The 19,289-nt window shown below is 40.5% G+C and overlaps 1 protein-coding gene across 1 annotated transcript in view; it reads right to left on the bottom strand.

Moving 5' to 3' along the window:
- LOC139733235 (SPARC-related modular calcium-binding protein 1-like) overlaps positions 1–18,533 on the bottom strand; it is a 51,839-nt gene extending 33,306 nt beyond the window's left edge. The window contains exons 1-3 of the mRNA XM_071644073.1: positions 17,966–18,533; positions 4,684–4,867; positions 2,346–2,555 (exon numbers count right to left, since the gene is read on the bottom strand). Coding sequence (XP_071500174.1) covers positions 2,346–2,555; positions 4,684–4,867; positions 17,966–18,082 — 511 coding nt within the window. The 5' untranslated portion in view covers positions 18,083–18,533. The remainder of the gene's footprint in view (positions 1–2,345; positions 2,556–4,683; positions 4,868–17,965) is intronic.
- Positions 18,534–19,289: the final 756 nt, after the last annotated feature.

Genomic DNA, 19,289 nt, shown 5'->3' with positions numbered 1-19,289 from the left:
TGGTATCCCAAACATCCCGACATGAAAAATAAACGGGCAATGGGATCGTAATTTCTGAGCTCCCTTGAGAAGAGACAGACACTGCCATGTCATGGAGAAGTCGGATTCTGGCTTGAATATAGGAAGAGAAGGAAAGCGGACACACGCGAGGGATCACTTGCGCCTAATGTTCTTCTTCTACTTTTCAAGCTATGATTCATCTACGTCAAGGAGTGTTAGTTTGTGGTTGCATCAGTAGTCTGAAAAATCTGCGCTCACTTACTTGTACGTTAGAAGTAGGCATCCCCTCTTATTGAATTCACTGGCAACCTATTTTTTTTTTAACCTGTTGGCTCTGAGATAATTCAATTACCACAGATTTTAACCAGGGCATATCTGGTTCCCGTTAACAAGGTTTTGTCCTTTTCAGCTCGATTAAAACACATCATGACGTACAAGTACATATATAAAAGACGTGATACTAACTCTGATGGTCGTAGCTAACCTGAGCAACTTGTCTCGTTTGTTGACAACACTAGATCGCATCGTAATGAAGATAACTCGCTTTAGCACAAGCAGCAATTGACAAGCCATAGTCAGAAACATACAGAGCAATGACAACGCCTATTTATTCCAACCAAACGTAATTCAGATGTCATTTTACCCTAAAAATATCCCTGCTCCTTACTTGCCTAGAACTTTTTTTTTTTCAATTTTGTTCGCGGGGCGCCGATTGTCCGGCATCAAACACCATCGGTGATGGGGATAAATTTACGGTTTCGTAAAGTAGACGTTGCAGTAATTTCTTTTTAGGAATGTTGACTGTGACCTACTAAACTTCTTCCCATTATTCTGCAATTTATGAACTGAAAAATACGTGACGACAGTCGGGTGCACATGCTGGGATATTCATCATCTCGCAGATTTCCCTCAAGTAAGCCATACTTGGGCTCTGCTTGGGTTTGTCTCCCGAAAAGAGAGAAAAAAAAGAAGGGAAAGGAGTTGGCCTTCTTACGATTTATTAATCGGGCTCCTGTGTGTTTTGCAGCATGATTACCTGGTGATGGGAAAAATGTCCCGAATCGGACATTTTCCACAGACTTCATGATGTCACCCTCCCCAAGTAGTATCTGAGATACATGAATATTTGACTTCTGTTCCACTTCAAAATCGTGCCAATGACAAGTGTGAATCACGTATAGGGAATTGAGGTAAACAATGTTCGTCGAGAGTTTGAAAGATAGTAACTTTATTGACTTTCGTAACTGTCAACTTCCTTTGGTCTGACGTTACGTATTTTTCTGTACTCTCACCACAGACCCGTAACATAACGTCCCTGTGTCGGTGATTGATAAACTCTTTCATAAGGCTGAGCATCGGGAGATGGGAGGGGAGATGTTTACAAAGAAGGAGCGTATTATAAAGCTGATTTCAAGTATATTTTCAAGCTTAGGTTCCTTATACTCGACACAAAGTAAGGGACTTTCCGAGCTCTGTAAAGCAAAAACACACTCACAGACTCGTCTATACCCTCTGCTCTAAGTGCATTACTACGGAAACCAAATGACCAATGTTGTTATAGAATACGGGGGTCACTTTGTACGGATTTCCATCGTAACTATTCATAATTAGTCAATAAAACCTGATTTCACAGAATGTAACATGTTTTCATTATAACTTAACAACCTTGAAAGTTTGAATGTATTGTACTGTACCCTCCATGGTGGCCATAACACCACACAAAAAATATATTACATCATCAGCTACTTTCTCATCAAAAATTCAGATACGTCATGTCAGTGGACGGAGAATTTGCTAGCGCTATCCTCAACCAAATATTGAGAACTTGCCGCCATATTTTCATTTCTTTAAACGTGTGGATGCATTCACAATATTTACCGATGTTTGGTTGATTTTGTCGAAGGTTTCGTGTGCAGGAGAATCATGAGAGACAACAGATGCCTATACCTAATATTACTGCAAAGTGAGAAAGAAAATAATCTTTACTTAATTTGTCCCATATATAATCTAGTTGCATAATCTCGTAGAGCTAATAATGGCTTCTGATATATATTGTATAGGGCCTACTGGTATAGTCTGTCGAAGAATCTGGTCCATTATACAATCATCCCAGTAAGGCTTCTTTCAAGTACAAGCTTGAGTGCATGTTTGCCCATGTGAGCAATTTACGACCAGTCGTAGACTGTTTCAACGAGGTTATAATAAGAAAGACAATGACTATCGTAATCATTTAAACGCTCTTTTTACGAAGGTGATGGCATATCATTGTAATAGTATGGTGACAACGAATTATTGATATGGAATCGGTGGCAGAAGCCAAGGTTATATGGACCACAGTGACTCACCAGCTTGTCGGTCGCAAGTTGGGTTCCCTTCCCTGACCGAGGAGCCAGGGATGGGTTTGCCGTCGTCCGTTACACACCAGCAGTAGCCGATGGCTTTGTGGCATTGAACCGTGGCATAGCTGCCATCATCGTTGCATCGCGGTACAAACATGGCGGTGCTGCTGGACTGTAGGCGATTCTGCGCTCTCTCTGACTGACACTTTGTGAGTTCTGAAATCCAAGTCCAGACAAAGATGAGAACACTGTCAGACAAGCATTACCACACTTTATATTTCTTTTTCATCAACAACAAACAGAAAGCGTTTGTTGTATAACCATAAATGCTGTGTAACATTTCGATGCCAATAGCCATCGTATTAAACTTCTGTTCAGTAGGAAGGATAATTAAGATCATAATTATGGATGAGATTATTAGATCAAAATAAATGTATGCAAGTAAACACTACCTAAAAATAACAATAATTACCTCTCACGGGTCTTAACTTTGACAAATCGTATAGCCTCCATGACTTTGGAATTAGAGCATTAGAAAGGAGGTGAATATACAATGACAAAACGTTATTAGTTTGATGTCATCGCAGACATGAATATAATTCACTAACTTTGTAACGAATGTCCATTGCAGAGTAGCCAATACCCACGCATTACCAGTACTCCACAACACCATAGCGCCCTCGCTGATTAGCATTTTTCATTTTTTTAAATTCATTGAAGATCTGGCTGGAAATTCGATATATCACCTTAAGATATTTGCAGTTTCAAAATTAACTTCAGTGATATTGGGAGGTTCAATAAAAGATTACAAACTACCTTCCGCGTCTTTTACAAAGATGGAAGGTTTACTCTCCATTTCTAATCGACTTATACGGAAGGTGAAATGTAAGGGGAGAATTTACACCATGATGGCTTACTTTCCATGTTGAATACAGACTGACAATAAATGAGAGCAAGATGGGCTAAAATATACTCCCCATATTACCTTTCCTACATATAGTAACTATTTGTGGTATAGTACTTTAATACCACATGGGTTCCAGTAGTTTTCGTTGTTCTTTTTGTTTCTATTTAACCCCCAAAAATAGAAATTAAAATTAGAAAGGTTCGAAAGGTATATATACGCAAGGTGAATATACAATGACAAAACGTTATTAGTTTGATGTCATCGCAGACATGCACATGGATATACTTCACTAACTTTACAACGAATGTCCATTGCAGAGTAGCCAATACCCACGAATTACCAATTCTCCACTATACCACAGCGCCCTCGCTGATTAGCATTTTTCATTTTTTTTTTTTTCGTTGAAGATCTGGCTGGAAATTCGATATATCACCTTAAAATATTTGCAGCTTCAAAATCAACTTCAGTGATATTGGGAGGTTCAATAAAAGATTACAAACTACCTTCCGCGTCTTTTACACAGATGGAAGGTTTACTCTCCATTTCTAATCGACTTACGGAAGGTGAAATGCAAGGGGAGAATTTACACCATGATGGCTTACTTTCCATGTTGAATACAGACTGACAATAAATGAGAGCAAGATGGGCTAAAATATACTCCCCATATTACCTTTCCTACATATAGTAACTATTCGTGGTATAGTACTTTTAATACCACATGGGTTCCAGTAGTTTTCGTTGTTCTCTTTGTTTCTATTTAACCCAAGAACAGCTAGCCCATGAAATCCTTCACTTTAGAGGTCATTTTATTGCGGAATCCGTCACTCAGGCAAAATGTAAAATAAACTTCAAATATATATTCGCTATATTAGCTACACTGGGATTTTAAAAACGTCAATTACTCCAGTAAAGGCATGAAGTTATTCGGTCAACGACCAGTGTTCGACAGAGAGAAACTGATTTCTTGTCATTTTAGCGCAAATTGAAGAACTCCCAGAGTGCCCATAACTTAGTGACAACATAATTTGGTTTTGAAGAATGTCAGACGAAAGTAGAGAAGCGCCTAAACCATTAAATTGTTACTAGAACCAGTGCGGAATCGCATTAAAGGTATGGTGATGAAAGAAGGTCTCTAGGAATGTTCATCAAAAATTCACATTGTCATGGAATCATGGGTTTCATTATGATGCAGTCCTTCACATCAGGCATTGCGAGTGTACGTAAGTTGGCATGTTCGTATGTGTGTTAATATTGTTATTTCTTATTTTAAACTCATGTCACGGTGTATGTCTTTCAATGTGGATTTACTTGTTTCAGTGTCACTTGCTGAGGACAACCAGGTTCATGTACAATGAAAGCGCAGAAAACCAAATTTTCCTCTTGAGGGCATTACGACAGTCCTCGGTAGTCGAAGGATCAATTTGTCTGTGGACTCACCTACTGCGCATGGACCATTGTGAGCTTTTCTCACCATCCAGCCCTGACAGCGAGCTTTTTTGGCTTCACACTTGGACATGTACGTTCTCCCATCTGTACCACAGAATGGTCTGGCCTTCTGTCCAGAGCAGTCCCGATTACACTCTGGATTTTGTGTTTGCGTCGACTCAGGATTCAGCTGAAACTGTGTCGGATAAAACAAAACAAAATGAAATGAAGTGATGACACATAAAGTGTTGATTTCATCGCATCTAAATGAATCGTTAAAAATAATGCCACAATTTCAGTCTTAAGGGCTTTTTACACTTGTGTTTCTTAACCCCGGACTTTCTCTGACCCAGGACTATCGTTAGTCCCGTACCAATTTTTTCAGCTTTTTACACTCGCCAATTAGTCCCGTACTATCTCTTGTCCGGGACTGAGGAGAAAACTGACCTTTTTACACTCGTATTTCTTAGCCCCGGACTTTCCAAACCACATGAATATTCATAATTACGCTGTGTACTGTACACGTACACGCACGCACCGGCAGCACTTGATTACCTCGTTTGTGATTAGTCAGTGAGGGTCGGACTTCGTCTCCGTCGCTTAGCCCAGGATTATTTTTTCGATCTGTTTACACTCACTTGCTCGGCACAGCAATTGCGGTGCTAACCCCTGCTATTTTGCAGGGCCAGATAGTACCGTACTATCGGTGGGGCTAGCCCACTTTGGCAAAAACGAGTGTAAACAGAAAGTGGGCTAAGGATAGTCCCGTACCAACGGTGGGGCTAAGGCCCCCCCCCCCCTTAGCCCCACCGTTGGTCCGGGGCTAAGCAAAAATATACAAGTGTAAAAAGCCCTTTAGACAATGTAAGAAGACTGTAAGCCATGAAGGTGTCTTCTTACCAAAATCATGTGGACATTGTGGGCCTATCTTTCATACTTCTTGTCAAGATAGAGAACTACTGATACGCGCTCACGGTGAAGAAGATACGCGCTCATAATTTACTGTAAACAAAATAAATATTTCTCACTAACTTAATAATTTGACAAAATAATGATGCATCAGCTGCCGAGGAATTAATATTCCCGTCAAGTGTCACAGGAACATTTGTAGTTTTCAAGCCAGCTTTCAGCGATGGAAAGTATTTTGTATTCGACATGCGATGGTGGCACTGATTCACTTGCTACCGTCAATTTTACCGTATTACTATTAGAAAGTATTTTGTAAGTCATTTCGAGTTTTGCATCTTTATTGGACAAATGTTTCTCGTAACTGATAAAGAACGATGCAAATGACACAAGCATATATAACTTATCTCAAGTTATTGTCAACTGCCCAAGCAGTTCTGGATAATACAAGTAATTTTACCGACAGTCTCTAAAATACCAACGCTCAGCCATTGTGCGGCATTGATTCATATGCGAGATACATCAACTGAGTTCGGACAAACCCAATGAAATGATTTGGTGTGGCCATGAAATTGAAGCCAGTCACTATAAGCTTTGATGTTGGCCCTGTCTTATGCGACGGTCGGCTCCCGTAGCGAAGCGGCTCGCCACAGGGCCAGACGTGGGGCAAACATCGAGAGCCTTCCCGTCCGACCAAAGCCAATTAGTGCGAGAATATGATAATTGGCCTGGTGTTATTGCACTTTCTTGAACCTTGCTTGAGCAGAAATCATGTTTTTTCCCTCATCTCAATCGCAGATTCGCGTATAACCGCATCCCAAAAGTTTCCCCACCGTGCAAAACGGTCGAGTCTGATGATCCTTAAATGTCACACACTCCATTTGCATCCACAATGATTTTGACGCAGACGTCTCCCAAGCTGACGAACTATCGCAACTTCCCCACAACTGACCACATTTCTGTAAATCCATTCATGGTTAATGCTTTTGTAGGACTTCCGATAATTGATATTCTATGCTGAATGCATGCTGAATTCAGCATGCATGACATCAAACCCTTATTGGTCACATCGCCTGGATGCGCGTAAGGTCCATGATTGTCAACAGAGGGGATACAATGGTGACCTTTCACCCAGTTACAAAAACGGATATGGAATAACCGCTTCAGATGTCTTCCAACTCATTTTTTTTAAAGATAATGTACGAGGGTTTGTTGTCAGTTTCACTTTATTCTTACTGTCGAAGTATAATTATTATTACATTGTCACTATTTTCTTTTTCATTTTAGATTTGAGCCATCTAAAATAAATGACGTCATAAGCCTGTGATCGATTTAGATGATTTCAGTCATTGATGATGTCAAGAGGTTTGTAAGTGGGGGCATCAAAGCAAGGAAACTTCCGTGAAGATTGGTCACATTATGTATGTCTTAGTGCACGCAGAAGTGTATGAAGATTCCTAGTCTTCATCGTGATGTCTTCATGCCAACTCCGACACACACACACACGCACACACACACACCCAGACATATACACAAGCCGCAAGCCACTATGTGAATACTATGTGTGTGTGTGTGTGTGTGTGTGTGTGTGTGTGTGTGTGTGTGTCCATCTCTTGCAACGTGACTCAATTGAAATCTTGGCAACAGGTCCCACCAAAGACATTGATAGTCACATAACAAACCATGAGAAATGCTGACACGGTTTCTCTGCCTTACAGACGAATGTTATTGGGAATTGTGCTTTTCACTTTCATATCAGTCACATAAGGAAGGTGAAGAGTTCATGTTTAGAAACTGACATGTGTTACCACTGGTCAAAGTACATTGAATGTAATCGAAATACATAAAATAATTCATTTCGTCTTGTTTTGTGGTTTCATATTACGCCGTAGGCTGAATATGGCCCTGGAAGATTTGGATTTCCATGTAGTGTTGACATATTTCACGGGCTCACGCCGATGCATTGTGTCTTCACTCTGTCCAGACCGCCAAGGTCACACAGCGGTTTCAAACATGTGGGACTGAGGGGTTACAATCGTACACGCTCATTGTACTATATCTGTCAATTGAAATTCGTCATGGCTCATCTTGCGGCCACCGGGTGAGCGCAACGGGGATATGAAACAGGGTCGAGCAGCGGCAAAGCGATGTGAAGGGCCTTCCAGTGGCCGCCCCTTACCCTCTACATTCATAACGATTTCACGAATAACTAGAGAAAAAGTCAACCATATTTTTCCCCACACCACGAATGAACTTTCCCATCGTGTGTCATAATATATCGATACCTTATAAGAGCGATAAGATGATCGCCTTGTCTTCTGCAACGACACGTGTACGCAACTCATGACATGGAACGTTAGCATCTAACGCCGATAGCACATATAGATGATATCGCTGATAAAATTGAAAGCGTTTTCATCTATGCAAAAGATGGAATTCCATGACCAACGTGCTTTGCGCATGGTTGCAAGCAGACAAAAACAACAGCCAAAGTTACATTCATTCCTGCCATTCCAACTCGTCGCATTTCTTTTCCGACCCGACAGAGACGACTCGAACGCCTGCGATGACAGGCGAGAGGGGATCGACTGCATTACCGTCGTCGCCAGGGCTTAGTCTACATGGTCAGACTTAAAACTATCATACTCATTATCATATTGCTGTAGAAGCCCAGTGTTAGAGCTCATACATAGTGAGTGAAACTGTAATGTATACATCTTTTTTTTTCATAGTGAAGGAAACTAAAGGAGACATGAAAATGGTAGAACGTTGTAACGATAAACTAGCTGTTTAGATAATAACTACGACGAACATGGTGAAACACATGACGGAGTCGCAACATGGTAGGATGTATCCGGTAAATAACTTGTGACATAACATTTCGACAAGGTGAAGAGTTACAACCTTCGTTTCGCGAAATTGTGCTGTCATATTCTGAATGAAAATGGAAGGCATATGAAAGTCGATCCTGGCGCAGTGTCTGTGCGCCTTATACCTACAGTCTTTATCTTGCATTACTTCCACCTTTTCTACATGCCCACTCCGATACCAGTGCTACTGGTATTCTCACAAAAATCGGCACCCATATTGGGAGGCCTCTCCCTAGTTCGTCCAGATTCAAAGCGCCACGATGGATCGTTGGTCCAACATCGGTCATGTGTCAGGACGCGATTGCATACGTATCAGTTAACCCTGCATGCTACATTAATTCCCTGTCTGAATGAATGTGTTTGGAATTAGTGTACATTTGACACATTAACACAGAAAGGGTTAATCATCTTAGCTTTGTAGCATGAAAGCTGGATGGTATTTTTGATAGCGCTTCACGACAAAGAGTCCATATCTGCCAATCATAATCATGAAAAGCCGACATATTTAACTTCCACAACAGAAAATGAACATTCAGCAAATCCATTGTTATTTTAGTTTTTCTTTTACAAAGCAAATTGGAGAGCTGGCCTTCATTTCTGATAATCTTACAACAAATGTCATACACGAGGCAGATTTTATTATTGACTGGAAGGGTTCCCATTGGAGGGTCACACCCTTTAAATCTTGGTTTCTCTCCAATGGTGTTCGACCCCGGCACCCGCAGCGGCCAGTCTGCATGATTTTCGTCGGCAATCCTTACAAGACCGAATTCGCTGAATTAGCTACCACATTATTGTCCCACGGGGTTACAAGAAACGTCTTATTATCATCTTGTCTAAAATGGACTAGCGTATCAAAACCCAAGCACTCTGTGTTACGCTCGAAGTCATTGAACAACTGGAGTACAGGAAGGTCTCTCATGTGAAAGGTTTAAAGACAAGCAGTAGAGCAAATTAGGGTCCGCTCGTGTATCCCTTTGAATTTAATGGCATGTACAACGAAGTGTAGCAGAGTCCCGTCGCAGACGAAATCGAAAACCGAAAAAGATCAAAGGCAGCTTCATCTAATTAGGTCATGAACGTTAAACATTTGAGAGAATTGAATACTAGTACGTTGATACATAATATCCATCCGCGACCATGACCAGTCGTCGTCTGCGGAGAGGGAAAGGGATCGATGTATTTGGATTCTTGGAAGTGGCATCATGACCTAGGTTAGGAATATTAAAAGGTTTTCACCAGTGAGTCTGTCCAGAGCTGCCGTAGTCGTGTTGTCTATCTGCCTAAAATCATGCAGAAAGTAGACCAGGGTAATCGAACAGAGTTATAGGAGACAGTTTCTGTCGGCGTCTTTTTCTCTTCTGGCGACCAACTAGTGTCATATTGTGTCCCGACGTAATGATTTGATTGCGTCATTACCTGATACGCCAAAGGCAATCGATATTTAGAGTACAGCGTCCTATCGGAATTCACAGAGCGGGTTAATTGGAAGGATTATTCAAGAACGTCAGTTTCACATTGCACTCAACCCGTTTCATGTTTTTACACGACAATATTTCCGACGAGGCGCTGCAGAACCACTGGCGTCAGATATACGGTAATTTTCGCCCCAGCAAAAAAAGAAAGAAAGAAAAAAGAAGAAGATAAGTGAGACTATTAGGCGACTATCAGACGTAGCGACAAAGAAAGGGAACGATGGTATTATCTGAATCATAAAAGGGTAATTTTCATTAAAAATGAAAGTGAGATCTGAACAGAGTCAAACTGACAACTCCGATTCGGCAAAATGTCGCGACATTTGATCCTTGCTCGCTGAGTGCTGTCTCCATGGGTAAAGATACTTTTCCCTTGTATAAAGCTAGAAAATACATGGGATTTACTGTACTTTTCAAAGCCGAACCGGAAAACATATCACTGGAAAACTCCTCCCTTTTTCTGCAAAATATCAGGATTTAAGCACTGCATTTCGTCAAAATGAGGTAAAAGGTTGACGGTGTGGAAAATGAGGTCATGAACTGTTAGAACTGTCTGAGCTCGAGGTCACAGCGCAGACAAGCAGATAGGCCAGACCAGTTACTAAATAGTCTCCAAATTCGTGGGATGTTTCAGGCCCTGGTGTACCTCGTGATGAACCTTTTGATGCACCTGCTACTTTCACTTCAATTTCTACTTTGTCGTTGCTATGTCAGGCAGGATCATGGCATGCTATCAATAATCAACGTGTGAAGATGTCTGCATGCATGAATCTAGTGTAACAAACTGATCTTTCGAAATAATGAGTGGTTCTGTTTAAAGTGTTTTTCATATCATATCATATCATTTTATAATATAAGATAATATGATATGATATGATATAATATAATATAATATAATATAATATAATATAATATAATATAATATATAATATAATATGATATAATTTAATATAATATCATGTTATGTTATGTCATAATTATATCATATCATATTACATGATCTCAAATTTCTAATGATCAAACTAAAACTTTTAATCTAACGGTCCCTAAATCAAAGCGTGTAGCTATATCTTGTGCCGATCGAGAGGTGTAGAGTATATACTCGAAGTTGTAGCGTGATTAGACTTCTCCCCCTCCCCCCCCAAAAAAAAAAAAACAGAAGAAAGCTCTACAAACTTAATCATTCAACAAATGAAGACTTCCAATAAGAAATAATATTATGGTTCCTCTTCTAATCGCATGTTTGTTAAAAGGATGATGAGCCAGTTTACGTGAGGTAATTATTTCTGCGAGGAAAATATCGGAGAGTACCGTTGGGGAGAACTGTTTCATAAACATACTAGTTCCATTATGTATTTCAATGTTGTGTACACCTCTTTTATACAAGCCGCACCTATCAACAACTAAAGCACACAGTGCGAGTATCTACAAAGAAGTGATAAGCAAGCAAGGCAATATTGAAGAGATGAAAAGGAGGCGAAAGCCGGGAGGTTGAATCCATTTTGAAATTGTTTCATGTATCCTATATATTGCGCAACCGCCTATAGCAAACACTGACACATTATCATTAATAAGTATCATCAGCGATTAAATTATGCTGACAGGTCAAACAAATATCGCAAAATTAGCTTCTGTTGAACAGGCGCATCAGACCATTACATAACTAACATGAACATTAAATACGAATTTTACATGAACTTCGATGTCCAACCAGGAAGGTACTATAGGCTCGCCTACTGTATCTTGGTCCAACAACGAACTTCCTCTTTCGTACGAGAAGTCCCTTTGTTTGAAAACGTTTCGCTGATAGAGATAGACGAAATAAAGAATACATTCTATTCTTAGCGAAGTTTGTCTCTCAACAGGCACGTAGAAGGACATGGCAAGAGACCTATCAGGTACAATTTATTTATTCTGAGGCAACAGTTGTTTTTCTTCACATTTATTTTTCGCACTCAGACGAATAGTAAAAACTCCCCTATATAGTCCACATTTGCCCTCAGTACGTGTTGCTGTCTCCATGGAGCTCAAGTCTAACAGTTCCTCCCAGCCCCCGCATCCTCCCAGACATACCACCAACGTCATTATTCCCCCATCGTCCCCATCCTCTTTTCCATTCCCTCTGATCCTGCACATGTTCCCTCGAACTATCATCTTGGCAACCTTTTGGGGCGAACTGGTATCAACATTGTTGGGTTCATTTGTACAATGTAGTTATGATAAATGGACAGTGTCAACTCTCGGTCACTGCCATGTATACTCTGCGTTTCTTTCACACGGCCGTAGTCGTGGACACGGAGCCGCTTCACCATTTCTAAGCAAAAAAAATTGGCGTTTAACAAACTCTAAGTTGTCTGCAATAGCAGTCTAATAACCTATTATGGTTCTACGGAATGAGAAAGGGCGTTCTCTGTCCTAATTCAACCAGTTTTGTTGGTAAGATGATGCCATATACGAGAATAGAGACTATTGATGTTGCGTACAGCAGACTATCCATGAGCTAAAAGTGAGTGGGTGAAAATATAAACTGAGAACCGCAGCGCCACCCTGTATGGTGTAATACAATTTCAGCACAATCATTAAGAAATTAGGAGATGTTCTTGCTGTGGGGGCTGTATAATAGAAAACATAAGGTCAGACACGTGAACAATACATCGAGTGTACTCTCATTGTTGAGAAGTGTCTTGTTAAAACGCGAAGGAAAGAAAAAAGCCACACATACAAGGGCAAACACGCTGGTCGGCAATACAGTCACACATGTCCAATTTACATCAGGGACACTGGTAATGTATGCCTATTAAAGAGGGATTTCGTAAAGCAAGGTTAATTCACTTACTCCTAATAAATTACACCAGTCTGACTAGATAGTCCTCTTAACCACACCTACCAAGAGGACCACAATAAGCAGGTTCAGATAATAATTATGTATTCAAAAATAGGGATTTTCCCTTGAGGACTATCGTGTCGAGGTTTTCAATTTGCCTGTTTCAGCTAAATGCATATTGTCTTGAAGTCAAATTATATATATGCCATTAGTTGTTGCTACGACGGGCAAGCCCGGGGCAAGCCTTGTGGGTGCCAGGAACAACATTAATATTGCAATTGATATTAAGGTTTACAAGAATGTGAATAAGTGAGAATACTGGCCTAGAAATGATAAACAATGAGGGCAAATTATAACACCTCTGTGAGAGATTGCGGTGATAATTTGTCAGCTGAGCAACGTAATAATGCATCGAATATGGCAATGATAACGAAAAACTTTCAGATAATGTCTCCATTTCCTGGTGTACCGACTGTTTAGTCATGAATAATACCATGACTGATATCAGTTGCGTTATATAGGATTGTGCAGGTTGGGGAATGCTCGTGAGGTTGGAGGACAACAAAGTTAAACTAAAACGAAGCAGTTTGGCACTGTATTTCTTTTTTTCCCCCTTTTTTGTTAGTTTATCATTTCAATCCTTGTTGATATGATTTCAGAGTGAAACGTAATGTGAAGGTCTCTCTAAATGGTCAATACTCCTTGTTCATTAATAGGAGAAACTATGGACAGGACCTTGTAGTAAAAGAATGACACCATGTATCTGCGTATGAAACTCTATGACATGAAAACCAGCATGCATATAGACCCGCAACAGTTGCTAAATGCTACATTGCTACCAATATCAGTCAAAGTTACACCTTAGACATATTTGTTTGAGATATGGGTCAATTGAAAATGAATGCAGTGTATGAGTGTAACATAGTTTTGGTGGGTTGTTTTGGATACCGTCATTAATTTGTGCAATATGTCTCGTCGAAACTAAATTGAAATATATAATCCCATTTCCGTCATTTTGTGGTGATAGGTTCCAAGGGTGAATTTTTAATGACAGTGATTTCCGTGACGCATTTTTATTTCAGTTTTGGTACTCATGCCCCTTGCTGCTTGTCACTTTACTCTAGGCACTACTCTCTTAAAGGAAAACCTTACCCTTTGGGCCATACCTAACACGGTCATTAAGATGACAATGAGAACTATTTGGAACAATATGTTTCAATTTCATGCTAGACTGGTCCGCCCTTAAATAGGACCTTTTAAATGTGTGTGTGTGTGAAAAGTGCACCAGTGAGTTGAGGTATGTTACCCTCGTAAGCGTGGGACGGTGGGAGTGAAGTTGGGATTTTTTTCTTCCTCTCCGCTTCTATTCACTTTGCACGGGATCAGCGGATAGATAATCACTGAACCCTTTTCGCCTTCATCAGAATGGGCCGATAAATACTCCGAAATGCTCGCGGGCGTGATTTTAGGAGCTGAAATCAACTTACAAAAAGTCGCTGCGAACAATTCGCGCCGCTAACAAAGGCGCGAGACAACTGTTACATTTTACTAACACTTGAGTGTTTTCATGACGAACAAACGGGGCATTACTTGTATGAAGAGTTCGATTTGCTGCGAAGCCCTGCGCGACTGATTATCCGCGACATCGTGTGTCAGGTGGATTCAGCCGATTCAGCCGGTAAAGTGAGTGTTAAAACATTCTTTTCTGCCGGCAACAAGGGAGTTCCACCCTAAGACGTGTTACCTCTTCACACTCAGAAAATTCTACCCCTTCCAGAGCAGAGAGAAGGATTGCCAATCCATAGCAGAAGTGACGGCTTATGAAAATAAAAACGAAAAACGAAAGCGCGGCAAAATATGTGTACACCTGACTCAACAAAGCTAAAGGACCTGAACCCCCCCCCCCCCCCCCTCCCTATCCATCTAGAGGAGGTTTAGACCGGGCAGAGTTTCGGATTGCGTCACGGCATCACGCAATTCGTCTTCCCCCTCCTTATCTCGTCACAATAATCACAATCAACTTTCAAATTTCTTCCGCTTCCTTTGTAAGATATAATCATATCATCTCATACCGTCATTCATCTCGACATAAACACGTGGTTCCCCTAATCAACTCCTTTCCACATCGAACTGAGGATCAACCACCACTATATAGGCTTATGAAATGTATATAACCAATCAGAAGAGGTATATAGAATATCGAAGTGATGATGTCACAGTCTTTTGTTATAGCTTGGGTTGAAACCAGGTGCGAGCATGATTATCAACAATAGTGTTCACAGATATTCGGGCCAGGTGAGGTTGTTTAGAACCGGTTTCCATGGCGATGAATGGCTATGATATTACACTATGGAGGCTAGTGAAATCCGTTTCGAAGGAGCTGGCTTAAATCTTTTGTGATGGTGATTCTACGACTACATGCACGCCATTGTGACATGAGTTTCCGTTTCAGAGGACGTTTAATACTCTAGTATATCATTTGGATTGACAACGAAAGTAGAAGACCGATCTCGCGTGGCAGGAAATTTTCAGTAAAACGATTTCATCTGTAGAACGAGGGTAAATGAAGCTAAGACAGCAGCTTCACACGGATTGATGTTTGGGTGTATCCCTTTGAGGCTAAGCGTCGTTTAAACGTCAGTGAGGTTACCATCAAGACAAATAAAACTCATGAAGAAAAAACAGAATCTGACGGCATTAGCATATCAAATATAAAGATTAATTGACGGTTTAATAATTTTGTCGATGGTGTTGGCTCCCTTGGTCAGATGATATCTCTAAGAAATTAAGAAGTTAAGTTAATGTAGGTCAGATCCACTGAATATGTGTAGACATTTTGCGTCCATCATGTAACAATTACATGAGAAAAACACATGAGTAAAGATAGGGAACACATATCAAAACAAATGATATAAATCTTTTCTTTCCCACAGGGAAGCCAGAAGATGGTTTAAGTCAGAAAAAAGCCCACGCAGTGATTTTGTATTGGATGCTCGTAATGCATGTGTATACATAACTTCATTTCCCCATGATTTTTTTCTCTCGTATAACCAATAACTGAAAATATCTAAACTGAAACGTTACCAAAATATTCCAGGTGCGAGAGTGAAGTACCGTCCATCATTTTATTCTCTATTTGGTTCAATTTGAGAATGGTACAATGATACAATAATTTATATAAGTATTTAAACCCATTTGCTGCTTCTTCATTTTGTTGTTTAATTTGGAAGATATTTCTATATCTAGTGCGGAGTGCAATTTTCCTACTGGACGTAACTGGATGTCTTGCGTGGCAACGGTCACCATGCATTGAATAGCGTCATAGCTACATGAGGTTCGCCAAGAGTTCACGGGGCGGTCCGCGGTCACAAAAGTATGTGCTCAGAAAATTATGAATGCAAGTAGAGAGGAAAAAAATGGATGCTCAGAAATTACGGAATGAAATGGGAGTTGAATCATCACATTCTTTATGCACAAAATCAGTTCTAAATACTCAGTAGTTGGTATAACCACACTGTAGCATAATGAAACATGTCGTGTTTTGTTTTTAGTTTTTTGTTTGTGTTTTGTTTGTTTTTTTACATCTGTCGACAAATTAAAGGGAAAAAAGACTTTGGAATACCTAGATTTGACCCCATGTGTATGAAAATATAAATTAGTATTCTCATGACCCCATAATGTCAGTGAGATAAGAATATACTTCAAAGCTTCTCGATATAGGTCATTTACTGAGACAATAAATGACGAGTATCTTTTTATGCCTAGGGAGGAAATTTTTCGTCATAAACGCTGATTTTTGACAATTGATATCATATTTAAATTCTAACACATGAAGCCATGTAGGATAATTTACATGACATTACCAATTGTGTAATCATCGGAAGAAGCAATGGGAGCTTTAACCATACACAATGACATCACGTGTGTGTCCAGTAACTTAGCATCTTTAATTGGACGTATCGTCCCACGTAGAATGGTTCTTTCTCCCCGATCTCGTTCGTGTGGGAATGTCCTGCTTTACCTATTCATACTTTGGGGACAATACCCGCTTGACCATTAACTGAGGGGCGCAAGAGACACTGACGACTTTGTCGAGAAGGAGCATTCTTCCAGTACATGATGTGTCCTTCCGCAATTGTTACACTCATTGCAAGAACTCAAAGTAACCATTCATGGTATACCTTAATGACATCGAGAGAAAACCAGCCTGTTTTGACTGGAAACTGCCTGCAGTTCGCACTGTTCACCGACGCTGCCTGCTTTTTTGATACGTTTGCAGAGACGCCTCTGCTTTGAACTCAACTCGACAACAGATAACTCTTCAAGCAGATGAGCGAGGGCGCTCAATCCTATTGTTTCTCGACAATAAGCAGCCACGAGAGAACGAAAGAAGTGTAGACCCTCATCGATTATCCGGTAAAGAGGAAATAATGGCAATAATGTCACCTTCTCTAAAGAGCTGCGGTCATTCGATGACACTCATTAAGGAGTTGGTATAATCTCTCCACCAATTACAAAGTCTAAGAATTATAGGAAAAAATAGGTTCAATGACTGCAGGAAGGGTTCGACACACCGTGTTGTTCAACGTAAAACATCGATTTCTATAAGGCTACTCACAGGGCGAAAAGGCTCAAGAATGTACAGCAAACATGATGCTGTGTGTGGTTCCACCATTTACCAATTTTGCGACGTAAGGGGGGGGGGGTGTTTCGCAAAGAATTTAAGTCGATCTCTAAAGTTGAAACCGACTTAAAATCATGGTATGTCACTCGTTTCCCTGTTCAGTTTTATTAGTCTTGCAGAATCAACTTCAAATTGTTATCAAAATTTGCAGAAAAACAATCCTTTGACACTCATTTTTTTATATTAATGACTGCATGAAAAAGTCTCCAAAATGTTCATTTTCATTAGGAATTTTGATCTCCATTGAAGACATACACACCATACGGGACGTAAGTTGATCTTTTTAATTCAGACATTTGATTCGTAGTGAAGCACCCCAGGTACTGTCTAAGTACACCATTGATGTAGAGATAACACTACCATCAAAACGGAGAAAACTTAAACGCATGATATCGTTCATTCAGAGGACATTTACCCGCACTTCAATGTTAATGCATGTACAATGTATATTGTTAGCTTTAGGAAAATCATATTTCTGTGCATAGGAATAATATAAAATTTGGATCAATATTGACAGCAAAAATGACAGACTTACCCTTGTGGCAAATGTAACGCTGGCATCTGAAAGTAGAAATAGTACAGCTAGGACTGTGACCGCAATTGTGCGGCTGTTCTGCCTGAGTCTGTGTTGTAGAAAACAAGAAGGATCCATGATTGTTGCAGGGATATTTAGATCAGGGCCTTACGATGTCTAAAATAATCCTGAACACTGGGTACGAAAGGCAGTACCGTTGTGTACTAAGTGGTAGAAAAGTTCAAAACGCCAGTAGCCGTCAGTTTCCACCACGCAAACGCCGCAGCTAAAATCGAAATATCGCCAGTCAGAACGAGCGATACCCTGTCGTCCGCGATAGCAAAGCTCAAGTTGGTCGATGACGAGAATTCATGCTCTCAGAGGGAAAAAATAGTGATTGTTTCCGAATAGATATCCTCTTACAACAGAGTATGGTTGCGAACTAAGAACTGATGTCACAATATTCCTTCATGATAGCCTCCTGGTAAAAGGAATTAAAAAGGATTTAACAAAACGAGCAGATGAGGAACAGGAGGGGCTTCTGCAGGAAAACTTCCCACGTCTCGACTGTCCAACTCGCTCTCAGGAACACGACAATCGCCGCATCGTCTGCTCAAGTCCTGGCTCTTTCTTGCGCTTCGCCGGTAGAAGGCGATCTGACAGCGCGCGGCGTTACGTGCACAGCAAACCAAGTCTTTTTTTTTTTACGGGACTTTCTGATTGGCTGTTCGAGGAGCTCGTCGTACAAGATCAGCCTCGTTTGGTCTGGCCTTTCAAAATGTTGGTACTTGTAAAAAGAAAGTGACACGCTGCATTCTCAAGGTTCAGAAAGTATTGGAGGCTTTTGATTCTCTCAACGAGGTATTCTCATGTTGACTGTGACCATAAATAAAAAAAAAACTGCCGTAGACCAGGCCAACATTAGTGACTTTAGAACTATTGGCCAATATGATTTTTTTTTTCGAAAGCTCTGCTCTTTGCAGGTTTATGAAAAGCGTGCTTGTGGCTCACTGAATTTAATGAAACACCATACCGGGCCTGCTGGACCCCTCACTGTGTCGTTTTACAGCTGAAATAACCTTTATATCTAACGGGAAGAGAACGTGATCCAAGCTCAGGTAGATGGTCCTTTTATGGAGGGGAGTTCAGTTGTCTCAGGGCCCTTATATGGTCGTGGCTGCATTTGAAATCTCGCGAACTACAATAATGTTAACACTAAAAAGCGACGTTTCGCCAGAAAGCATTACTCGTTTCTCTCGTGCACTTTCATACACCCTTTGCAGAGTTAGCTACCTCGCTATAAAATCGTGCTAGACGCCCTGATTGTTCAATTGTTATACACGAA

The sequence above is a fragment of the Diadema antillarum genome, unplaced genomic scaffold, assembly GCF_040938485.1.
Source record: "Diadema antillarum isolate AM-2024a unplaced genomic scaffold, OU_Dant_1.0 seq00000463_RagTag, whole genome shotgun sequence".
NCBI lineage: Eukaryota > Metazoa > Echinodermata > Echinoidea > Diadematoida > Diadematidae > Diadema > Diadema antillarum.
Note: the sequence above shows the minus strand (reverse complement) of the source record. Positions and strands in the feature narration are given on the sequence as shown.